The sequence below is a fragment of the Lepidochelys kempii genome, chromosome 1, assembly GCF_965140265.1.
Source record: "Lepidochelys kempii isolate rLepKem1 chromosome 1, rLepKem1.hap2, whole genome shotgun sequence".
Taxonomy (NCBI): domain Eukaryota; kingdom Metazoa; phylum Chordata; order Testudines; family Cheloniidae; genus Lepidochelys; species Lepidochelys kempii.
In genome coordinates this window covers 217,434,165-217,446,480 of record NC_133256.1, presented here as the reverse complement: position 1 = coordinate 217,446,480, position 12,316 = coordinate 217,434,165, and the positions used below count along the sequence as shown (strand labels likewise).

At 45.1% G+C, this 12,316-nt stretch overlaps 1 protein-coding gene and 1 long non-coding RNA gene across 7 annotated transcripts in view; one reads left to right on the top strand and one right to left on the bottom strand.

The window, feature by feature from the left end:
• LOC140899209 (uncharacterized) overlaps positions 1-12,305 on the top strand; it is a 19,198-nt gene extending 6,893 nt beyond the window's left edge. For all 3 annotated transcript variants that reach the window (XR_012155245.1, XR_012155244.1, XR_012155243.1), the window contains one exon: positions 9,504-12,305. This is a non-coding gene — a long non-coding RNA (uncharacterized lncRNA). The remainder of the gene's footprint in view (positions 1-9,503) is intronic.
• Positions 14-12,316, bottom strand: part of TULP3 (TUB like protein 3) — a 77,186-nt gene continuing 64,883 nt past the window's right edge. For all 4 annotated transcript variants that reach the window (XM_073314051.1, XM_073314058.1, XM_073314066.1 and 1 more), the window contains 6 exons: positions 12,119-12,316; positions 11,491-11,603; positions 10,971-11,085; positions 6,885-6,983; positions 3,714-3,885; positions 14-3,199 (listed from right to left, as the gene is read on the bottom strand). In XM_073314051.1, coding sequence (XP_073170152.1) covers positions 3,066-3,199; positions 3,714-3,885; positions 6,885-6,983; positions 10,971-11,085; positions 11,491-11,603; positions 12,119-12,316 — 831 coding nt within the window. In that variant the 3' untranslated portion in view covers positions 14-3,065. The remainder of the gene's footprint in view (positions 3,200-3,713; positions 3,886-6,884; positions 6,984-10,970; positions 11,086-11,490; positions 11,604-12,118) is intronic.

The window sequence follows — 12,316 nt, the reverse complement described above, 5'->3', positions numbered from 1 at the left end:
TTTATTTTCATTAGAGTACAAAAGTTATAAATACAATTCATGTAGAACAATGTTTGACCAAAAAGCACTGGATGTTTCTGCAGAGCAAAAAAAAAGCTTGGAAGCAGCAGGCAGCACACAAAGCCAGCCTCTCAGTCATGTAGGTGGACCTTAGGCACACAGAGCAGCAACAGAGTGAGTGAAGAACCCAAACAGAATGGGGCAGGGCACTGAAGCCTCCAATATATAAAATGTCTGAAAGCAGCTGAGAAGAGGTAAATGCCCACCTCCTGCATTGCTATTGCCTCTTCAAACAGCAAAAGAAACAGACCCATGCTTCTGTCCACATTAGGGTTGACACCAAGATACCCAGAGTCAGATTTAAATGTGATAGAGCGTACCATTTCCCTGAGCAGCGTGCACTGGGATTTCTGTCTGAAAATAAGGCTTTTAGTTTGACCCCACAGACAGCTGATAGGACTGTTTCCTAGCACAACAATATCACCCTTTTTAGAAAAATTCCCTGCTGGAGGTTATCAGAGAAACCATGCTCAGACCTGCTAGCAATAACCTGTGTTTAAACACAGTTGTGGCTAACACACTTTAATGCTAGTGTGAGCAAGCTCATTGTGTACAGTCCCTTTAAAAAAAAACAAAAAACAACCACCTCAAAAACTGAGACAGACGAAAGAGTTTCAATACTAGAAGGTAAGTGAAGGGTCACATGCCCACAGTATAGAAAGCACCTCAGAAAAGACAAGAAATTCGGTCATCTGTCTGTACAACTTGATGAGGAAACCTAAAGAATCACAGGCACTGACTTAGCCGTAGTCAATTAAGCTCACCCATGGGTTTACCACCTTGAATTAATTTGAGAGAGCCCTTGCTGACTGGCCCAGTTGGAGAGATGAACCAGGCAGTTGCAGGGCGGCTTGCTAAGCACAAAGAAACTTTTTCTGGACTAGCAATTAATGCACTGCCTACAAATAACCCCAGGCGAACATAAACTAATTTTCTACATCTGGTCCTAGTTATAAAGTAATTGTGACAGAGGCATTATGAACTGGTTTCTTGGCTTTTCTGGGTAGATACAGGGAATGCAGAGCAGTCAGTTGGGAGCACAAGAGAGCACAAGTGGGAGATGCATGCGGGAAGTGCATGAAGGCACAAAAGAGGTACCTGGCGCAAACTCTCTTTGCTGAGTGCTATGCTGATGAGATTGCTTTGAATGCAATGGCACCTCACTCACTGTAGCTTGGGCACTAGTGAGATAAGCATTTTCTAGAACTGGACCTGTCAGCAACAATTCACCATTTACAATTAAATACAGAGATTACATGTAATTATGATTGAAGTGTTTTTTCTGGCATCAGAAAATGTCTACACAAAGTTTGATGTTTTGGAAAATTAAACAGCAAGATAATATCACCAGTATAGAGACTTACGTGACATATAATGCAAAGACTTTCATAATGATGAAAGCCCGGTTGCTGAGAGCATCCAGATAGGACTTGTGGGCTGACAATGAACTTTAAAAAAAAGATCAGTACATGCAAAAAAGGGGACACCCACAGTTTGCTTAACAGAGGGACACATGAGCAATTAACTGTACATAATGAATGTGAAAGAAAAGATCCTGACAGCTGTACAGAAAGAACATGAAATGGACAGGATGGTAGTTGCCCTCTTTTTTAGTATACAGCAGATGTGCAACCCATGTAACCTATAGGTCTCAATATGCCGTGCTCCAATTTGATGCAAGTTGAGGCTGGTGGATCAAGGAGGATTGCATGCTGGGACTTGTGGTCTCCACTGACTGCAACCCAGAATTAAAGATGAGGGCTGCTGCAGGACACATTATGGAGCTCGATGAGCAGCACTTCGGCCACTCTTGTTGCAATATTCTTTCCTTGTGCCTTGGAAAATGCCTATAATCTTATTTTTTGGTTAATCTTCTCATATTCAGATTAAATGATTATATAAAACTGGCTGAACTGGTCATGATTTGAGATATCTATGGTTATTATACCACATGCAATTGGAATCAGCCATTCAGACTACTGCAGGAGAGTCTCTTATTTGCTGAGAAAAAAGTTAAACAAAACAAAGAAAAGCTTCAGACATCAGTTTATTCCTAAAATGCAGGAAACTTTATTCATAAAAGAAATTTGAAAAAAATGTTTCTGATTGACTGACCTATAGAATCTAGTATTTAAGGCAATCAGAATGCTGCATTTCAGGAATAGTCAATGGCATGCCCTTCTCAGCCAGTTTCTGTCAGGTCCAATGATCTATTCAATTTCACTTTTAGAGCTGTTAGGAATAAAAGAAACAGTGATGGTCATAATATAAATATTGCTCACTTAGAAGTGACCATAGGAGCTTTTCTCACATCCCTAATGATGGGGGATTTTTATTTGGTAAACGGGTAGTCATAGGGTAATGAGCAGCAGAACAATTAACAGGAACTGGGATCCATCAGCCTTGAACGAGAATTATCCTGCAGAGTAAAAGGGTGGCTTTAGAAGCATGGGGCTTGTTCCTACTCTTTGTTCACTGAACATTGCTTACAGTTGCACAGGGGCATCAGGCTTATACCCTCTCTTCTTTCTCTGAACTTTTCCTTAGACAGGAGTGTTACTCTGCGGGGTAAGAGATGGCATAGACTGTACCTGTCCTTCCTTCTCTGAATTAATCTTAATATATGCTGCATGAGCACAGGGGCGCTGTGAGATCCAAGGCACCTGGGCACTAAAGCACTATTAATCTGATCCCCACTGCAGGAGTTCCTAGTCACAGTGATGCTTAGCTGCTAAGAAGCAGGATTAGCTCTCACACATCATCTCCCATCAAGAGTCTCTATGCAGCATTAATACTGATAACAAAGACATCACACGTTATCCTTGCCTTCCCCCAGTGCACATGCAGATATCTCCCTTCCAAAAGGGTCATGGTCCCTATCAGCTACTGTAAAGCCCCCAAATCTACTATTTGCTTCTTGTTAAGGCCACAGATCTCTCGTCTCCTGTTCCCCTTCTGTCCCCAGGATACTTCTCATGATTCCACATCCAAGTCCGCTGTCTCCATCATTCACATGCCAATTTGCTGTCAAAGCTAGAGAGTCCAATGGCAAAGGCCTGGAGGGCACACAGGGGGTAATTATAGTCCAGAGTGAACACGTCTTCTGCTACACGACCAAACTGCATCACTATGTAGTCAGCTAGGGAGACAGAAAGAGGGGGTCAGAGACCAACTACTTCAAAGAGAGAGAGGTAAGAGGAGAAAGAGGGAAACAGTTCCAAATACACCTGACTGGAAAGAATATCAGTCTCTCTATTCACTATTGCCAGAGTGGCTCAGAATCTGCTTTTCTACAATAGTCCTGCTGACTTCTTTTACAGAGAAATCCCATACCTATGCTTTGGCTGGGACAGCAATCCCATATTACTCTCCTTTCCATCTTCAGCAGAAGGCCTGCATTCGCCTCTCCTCTGATGCAGCTATCCTGTCATCCCCTCCACCTCTAGAGTGAAGGGGAGGTCCCATATCATTCCAAAAGTCCCAAGATCCTCTGGACTATATCCCCCATCCCGTTCTTGCCCATCCCATATCCCTCGTGTAAGAGCAATGTTCCCATATTTCCCCACCTAATGGAACAATGCTCTTTTCCTCACTGGAGTGGCAGCCCCACATACCCCACCTCACCCCACCATAGCACAACCCTTAGCTCTTACGGTCATTCTCATGGACAATCTGGAAGTTCTTCACCGAGGCCTGAGTGACTCTCCCATGGAAATTCAAGACGTACGACTGAGTGTCATCATTCCAGACAGGAGCCTTGTTGTGCAGCTCAATCAGGTTCTCCAGGTTTTTATTTTGCCATTTTGACAGCAAACTTTCATGTTCCTGCTCAAGAGAAAAATTATACTTGGGAGGGTCTGCTTTTAGTCACTGCTTCTCTCAAGTTGTGTTTACTCTACAACCATGAGTCCCCCTGGTCTAGTGAACAGTGAACTCAACCCTGCTGAAATAGATCCTGCAGGTACCATGGAGATATTTCCATACTTTCCCAGTCCTGAGGTTCTCTCTCCTGCTGGGCCCACTGCATCTCAATCCTAACCAGGAGACAAAGTGAGAGCATCTTCTGCACCCACTCTCAATGTACTGGCAGGAGTCTATTTCTAACCCCTGGGAGCCTTTTCCTCCAGTACAAACCTCCAATTCCCCACCTTGTAACCTTCAAAGCAAAGAGGAATAACCCAGATATCTTTAACTCCCTAATGCAAGAAGTTGGGATGTTGTAGTGGGAAATTCAAAGGCTGCAGTGGGCTACAAGTATGTATGGATTAAAGTGCTTTCCCCCCATAGGGAGGGGGGAGGGATAGCTCAGTGGTTTGAGCATTGGCCTGCTAAACCCAGGGTTGAGAATTCAATCCTTGAGGGGGCCATTTAGGGATCTGGGGCAAAAATTGAGGCTTGGTCCTGCTCTGAGCAGGGGGTTGGACAAGATGATCTCCTGAGGTCCCTTCCAACTCTGATATTCTATGATTCTACCAGGTTTAGGCATAGGTACACAAACACATGGAAATGTGAAGGTGGGTAAAACAGCATGTTCACTACATCTGAGAAGAACAGGAAATTGGGAGGAGCTGAAAACAGCAGTGAGGACAAAGTGGCAAGGAAATATAACGTGACAAAATGAACTTCAACCTTAAAAAATAAAAGCTATTAAAATTGATAAAAACTATCCAAACTGAAGTTATTCCATGGAGGGAGATGCTTGGTAAGCAGTTGTTTGGGGAGGTTTGAGTAATAGATTTATTTGTGGTAAAATTCTGAGTAGGATGTAGTGAACTGTCTGTTGCTTCTTGGGTTTGTTTGTTTTTTAAATAGATTTACTATTTAATTGGATCTCTGATTTTATTTGTTTCTGTAAGGATGCCCATAGGACTTTGGTAATGGGCATCAACAAATTACATTTAGAAATGGCAGTGGGGCAATCTTTTAGAGAAGAGCAGTCACTGCTTATTCAGAGACATCATGTCACAGACCAGGTAGATGATGATGAATCTATATGGGCTAAATTGTGGCTGGTATTTGAGCAAAACCACAGAGAGCCACCCCTAAACCCTGTATCCCAGGAAAGGGGCCACCCTTGATTGCAGTCCCTATGCTCTCCTGAGCATTGTGGGCCTCTCTTAGACTCAGATTTTAAGGCCAATAAAATGGATAGGGGAAAGAGACAGGACAATAGACTGAATCCCCCCAACTGCACTATCAAGTGGATGCATATTGCATTCTCCTAAGGGATGATGAATCAACTGTGATTTCCAAGAGCTCAATCAGGCATAGTGTCCTGAGACACAATGACTCCGGTAGCCCACACTGGGTTGTTTGGCTTTATATCGCCCCCTAGTAAGGGCTGTGCTTTGGCACATCTGGTCCTATATATTTCTAGTGAGACCACATCTGGAATACTGTATTCAGCTCAGGGCATTTAATTACTAGAAGACTACTGACAAATTGGAATGAGTTTAGCAAAGTGGGGGAAAAAAAAGTGAGGGTTAGATAAATGGACTTATGCCCCCTCTTCCACTGATATGCTTGTTTCTCTCCATGCCTCACTCTCTCTCATCGCAAGGTCTGCTCTGCCAGCACCCAGCCTTGGCTCACCCCCAACATCCACTTCCTCTGCGCCTGCTTGGGCTCTTGCGCTGTGGAGTGTCTGGCAGAAATCCTGTGACCAGGCTTGCTTCCTCCACTACAGGTTTGTTCTCTCCTCCTTTAGTTCTGCCATCTTCCTAGAGAAATAACTACTTCTCCAACTTAATTGAACCCCATGCCTGCAATCCCAGCCTCCTGTTCACCAGCTCTGAGTCAAATCCTCTCCTCTTGCCCCCTGGATATGTCTAAGTCCTGCAGATTCTTTCTGCAAAACATCTCTAACATTTGGTCATTCCTCTCTTTGTATCCCTCCACTTCTCTATCATATCAAACATAAGATTCTTACTTGTCCTCACTTTCAGGGCCCTTTATAGCCTATACCCACTCTATTTAGCTCTCATTTGCTATCTAAATGTTAACCCCCATTTTTGATTGGCCCATGATGTCAGCCTCCATCACCCACTTATTAAAATTTTCCAACAGCACCATCATGCTTTCTTCACATTGACCCTCATGCGTGGGAGGACCTCCCTGTAGAGATCTGCAAAGCGATCTAATTATCCTTGTTTGAATCCTTCCTTAAAACTCTTCTAGGATTCCTGAAAAACTGGACAATGGCTAGGCTGCTGGTGTGCTGAGACCACTGCCCATCCTGCTGACCAATATCACCTCATTGTTTTCTTATGCTTCTCTCTCTGTCTGCATCCACCTGTTATCTCTTGATTTATACTTAGAATGTAAAGTCTTTGGGCCAGGGACCATCTTTTTTTTGGTGTTTGTAAAGCACCTAGCACAATGGAGTCCAGTCATGACTAGGGCTCCTATGCACTACAGTAAAAAAGAAAAGAGCTAGATATGGTCCACATGGCTAAATGACAAGTAAGGAAAGAGGCAAAGTTTAAAGGGTTGCATAAGGGCTACAAGCAAGAAATAAGCTGAAATTAAGAAAATGACATTTTAAGCTGAATATCAAGAAAAGTTTACCAATCATGAGACCTATCAGATCAATCAGTCTCCCAAGGGCAATGGTAGAATCCTATTATGGGAATAATTTCAAAGTGGCCTGGAAAAGCACAGTGTAGTGAAGAATCCCACCCTAACTTCCAGAAGATGGGATAGCTGGAACCCAACAGGTCTTTTTCCTCTAATTTCTCTGATTGCCAATAATTAGCATTTGGATCTCTAAGAGGTTAAAACTTTCTTCCTTGCACTACTGGAATCTGACCCAGTTCCAAACTTACATTTCGTGGTCTGATTGGAATCCGCTTGTGTTTCATGTTCATCCCTGGAATGATCACGGACATCTTCCTGGGGCCCTTGAATCCTAGGACATTGGTTTCCTAAAAGACAAGGAATTAAGTTCTTTTCAGGAACTAAAGCACTGTCTTATCCGGGAGAGAGGATAATGAGATTGACCTTTAATACCCTATCTACCCTGGAATCAGAAACATGCCAGCTACATCTGTATTTAAACACGGTTGCAATCAACATTGTTTCCTTGACTATTAGTGATATAATTCTTTTTCTCCTCCAAAACCACATTAACCAAACAGTACTATAGATAATCTTCCAAATATAACCTAAAGTACGGTTTTATTATACAATTTGGCTAGTGTCATTCTCGGACAATAAATGTGGTTCATATTGTTGAGGGGAAATGTGGTAAATCCCTGCTAGCAACAAAGGTATAAACACAATTATAGACAGCATGACTCTGACTGCTTCTGTACTTTGTCAACTCTCCAGGGACCTTATAGTCTAAATGGACAATCTATTTAATTCTGCTTAGCTTTTGTTTTATTTTTAAGGCTATACTTCATAGTTTCTCCCAAACTGTGACCTTGTAGACAAGATAAAAGAAACCCCTGGGGGATTTGGAGTCAGCGTATGGCTTAGCTTTCATCCTGAAACAAACAAGTCTACTCCAAAGTGCAGCAGGGAATTCCACATACTCCACCTGTACGGCAGTGAAGATAAGAGGAAGTTACTTACCTGTAACTGGAGGTTCTTCCAGATGTGTGGTCCCTATATGTATTCCACTGTGGGTTATGCATGCGCACCATGCACCTGGAGTCAGAGAATTGGAAGTAGTGTCCATTGGTCTGTGCATGTGCCCCGGTTCACCTTGTGCTCCTGACCAAGATGATAAAGGGTTGGGAGGACTGACTGCCTCTTCAATTCCTTCTCCACCATGAATCAGACAAGATCCAAATCAAAGGGGAAGGACAGTGGGTAGTGGAATACCCAGAGATACCACACATCTCAAAGAACCTCCACTTACAGGTAAGTAACCTCCTCTTCTTCTTTGAGTGACGGTCCTTCGTATTCCACTGCGGGGGACAGACAAGCAGTACTTAAGCAGGAGGAGGGTGTAAGGATGAGGATGGCAGGGATGAGTGGTGAACAGCTATCCCCAATGAGGCATCAGTAGCCAAGTCTTATACCAGGGAACAATGTCTTGCAAACATGTGGATGGAGCTCTATGTGGCCTCCTTGGTATGTCCTGAAGAGATGCTACAGTCGTGGCTTGGGCTCTCGTGGAGTGCTTTGATCCCCCCTGCTTTGGGGGTAGGTTCGAGAGCTTATAGCAGAGTAGAGTATATTCCAAAATCCATTTGGGAATTCTCTGGGTGGAGTCAGGTGGTGACTCCCTAGTGGGTCAGATACATTCCCATGGTGGGCACTGGTGCCAGGGTCCCCAATATGGCCAATAGGTGGGGTCAACAGCTCGTGGCAGGGGTCCCCATGGCATGGGGTACCAATGACTCTGAGCCAGGTGAAGCATTGGTTGGTTCCAGGGTTTTGTGGGTCTCCTGGGTGTGGTTCCTGTCATGGTTCCGAGTCTCTTGAGGAGGAAAGGGCAGACTCAGGTTCTAATGGCCGTAACACTGGTGCTGATAGGAAGATGCACGTTATGTATGGTGGAGGTGATAAGCTCCATCCTGCCAGCAGATTTCTGAAAGGCAACTACACTCTCTGGAAATGGAGAGTCCCAATGCGGGAGGGGATTCAGGATCTGGGGGAGTGAAAATGTCCTGTGGTGTGGCCAAGGATCAGGACCTCCCTGGTTTAATAGGGACCTTTCTGTTTGGGCCACAGGTGCTGGTGATGAATATTGTATGGTCTCCATTCACCAGTGCCAGAAGGTCTTGGTGTCTTATGAAGAGCTGGGAATGATGGTACTGATGAAGCGTGGTGTGGAGATGGTGAAGCCCTATGTTTCATGCCTCTCTTATTATGTCTATGGGACTGGGGACGTATGACATACTCCTGGGCTGAGTCAGTGGGTTTGCTTGTAGGCATATCCAGTATCTTTGGAATGGACTTAGAGGAAGACTTAGCGCAATGTTTATAGGAGTGCTTTCTGATCTCCTGACTAGGCCCCACCATGGGGTTTGTGGGGGTGGATCCTCCGGCACCGGAGTCAGACTTTGCAGCAGGAGGCATACTTCTTGCTGATTCAGGATGATGTAAAGGGGGGATTCCCCAGCCTGGATCTGATTGAAGCCTCATAGCCATTTCCATGAGGTACTTACGGAGGTGAAAAGCCTGTCCTTCTCGGATGCAGCTGGGGAAGGACTGACAAATACTGCACCAATCTGCAACATGAGCGCCTGTCCCAAGCAGTAGAGGCAGTGTTGGGGGTCGTCACTGATGGAAAAGGATTGCGGGCAGGAGGTGCAGAGTTTTAAGCCTGGAGTTCTGGGCACAGTCAGGTACCCAAATAGGGCATGGGGGAGAATGGAGGGGACCCCTATAGCCTAATCTAATTCTAAAACTATTAAAATGATCAAAACTACTAAATCTATTAAAACTTCTAAAACTACAAACTATTTACAGCTAACACTACTGTTTTTCAGAAACGACATCAGAACTGAAGACACGAAGTTTCTGACCTGGACCACGCAGCAATGAGAAGCAACTGATGAGGCAGTTGGTCTGCCCTGAGGTTGGGAGCACGAGGTGAACTGAGGCACATGCGCGGACCAGCAGACACTGCTTTCAAATTCTCTGACTCTGGGAGCATGGTGCACATGTGTAACCCACAGTGGAATACAATAGGGACCATTACTTGAAGACGAAACAGACTTTCTTGGTCCTCTAGTCACCAACTGTTTAATGCCTTCAACCAAAAATCTATCTCAAAGGCTATTTCAATTTTATTCCAGCAAGATGGCTCCTTAGAGTTCCTAACACATATATGATAAAAATCAGGTATAACATTAATATTAGTTATATAGCTTCCCCTAACATACTAGTACGTTTTACTGATATAGACTGTAGGTAAGTGGTCCCCAAACTTTTTACCTTTCACCCCGCCCTTACCCTTGACCGTGCCCACTCCTTCCCCCCAGAGCTGGGGCGAGGAGTGGGGCCACAGCTCTGGGGGTTGGGAGCGGAGAGGAGTAGGGGGCCAAGGCTAGGGGCAAGGGCAGAAGTGGAGCCTCAGCTGTGGGTGGAGACCAACAGCTGGATCCCTGGGCCAGCAGCCGCAGCTAGAAGCAGAGCTCAGGGGACGGGTCCAGCAGCCAGGACCCTGAGTGCAGGTCTGACAGCTGGGGCCAGGAGCAGAGCTGGGTGGTGCTCCCTCCCTGCCGTGCCCCCCAAACATTCATCCACACCCCCCTAGAGGGGCGTGCTCCACAGATTGGGGACCTCTGCTGTAGGTCCTTGGAGCTGGAACCTGTCTTATTCCATCTCAGGTCTTGCTGAGAAGAGACCTGAGAAACAGGATAATGATTTTACATGTATATAGCAAACATGTTACAAACTTGAATAGCTGATTGTACATACACAGAAATCACTTCATCACTATTAACAGACAGCCACCTTTTAGGGATATATTATACTTGTTTTAACAGCTCACAGAAACACTACAAAGTATTTTAGGATGGGAAATGAAGAATACTGTATCCAATGGAAACTCCAGGATGCACTAGGATTATCAGAGTAGAAACTGGACAGAACTGGAGTTCACACATCTAGTCTCTTGTTAATGTGCCACTGAGATCTCAAAGAACCACAAGCAATCAAGACCTTGCTTTTATGACTCATATGAAAGTCCTCCAGCAGTCCAATGCACATTATAGTTATCCTGTTGCACTGATACAGTACTGATGCAGAATTAAGAAAACTTGCTGCGGAATCACTAACATCCGGAAGCACTCTGAGTTTTCCCTGCAGGCCTCCAATCCAAATACTTGGCTTGAAAGTCCTGACAAGACGACAGCCAAAGTGGCTGTAACTGCAGGATGCCTCCCATCCCTAATACCTGGGTTTAAGTGATTCAGAAGCTGGGGTAGGGGGAAAAAATAAAAGGAACTTACATAACAAATGGCTGCGAGCTCCTGTCTGGTATGGGCCTTTTCTACTAGCCCTTGTGCCTTGACTGGGCTAACTCCATGATCATAGACAGTAAATTTTGTTCCCATAAGGTTGGACCTAGAATCAGGAAACGGAGAGTCAGTGAGATGTTCTATGTGAGACTATGTGACATAATTAGACTGGGTCAGCCTCTCCTGACATTCCCATCTGGGGTTTCCCATCAGCAGCTCAATAAACAGCTCTAGTGAAAGTATCTGTTACACTGAGCCCATAACCTGACCTGGAAAAACATCAAGCCAGGACTCCTCACATAAGTGGCCACAGTCATCGCTCTGAAAGAGATACTGGTACCAAAGGGACAGCCAGGGGTGAACCAAGAGAGGGTGAGGTCACGCTCTGCCTGGCATGGGACTAGATTGCTGCCCTTGGCTCTGACTCAGCAAGAGAAGAACTCCAACCTCTCTTGCAGTACATGAACACAGAAACGTGCACCTGTTGATGGCTTTTATTTGCGGCTCTCACCTCAGTTTTCCAATGAAACTTTCCCCTTCCCGGGATAAATCTGTTGGGTCAATTGAAATGAGATAATTGGATGTTTTGCTCTTTTTCCGTTTTCTCCCTGCAAGAAGGAACGTCTGGAAACACAAAACTTTGGTCATGACAGGAAGCTCTGGAAGAGCCCAGAGGCACAACACTACTTTTGGCCTCCATCCCACTGTCCCTATCACCATTCCCCTGCCCATTAGCTCCCACCTGCTTTGGCAGACTCCTTCTTGCCACTTCCATACCACTGACCTTTCTCTTCAGCCCATGAGCAAACAGCCCCAAATCTCAGCTCTCTTTAGCCCACCCAATGGCTCAGATTTTAAGCACCTTTCCTTCCTAATTTTTAACCAGATACTCATCCCTCTGCTCTTCTTTTACTCCAGCTTTAGTGCACCTTCTTTATACTATTGCTTCCACACCTCCCAATTGCTGCCTTCATACCCTGCGCCCAGATACAGACGTGAACCTCTCCTTCTTTTCACAAGCTTTCTCCTTTCAGCTCCAGGTTCCTTCCCCATTTAAGCACTGCTCCACCACACACCCAAAGGTTTTGTACTAGAAGTTCAGAAGCCCAGGGCTAGAGACTGTGTGCTAGTCCCAATACCTTTCTGTTGTCGTCCCTTTCCAGGTGCATATAGTAGGTGGGGAAGAGGCCTCGGTCCATTCCTTTCTTATCTCTAGTGATTCGACACTTCACTGTAATGCCACGGGGAGCAGGGCGTAATGCAAACTCCTCCAAGTTCTCCACTTCTCCCAGCTGTGCATCTGACTCTGGGGATGCAGTGCAGGAAGCACCTGTGTC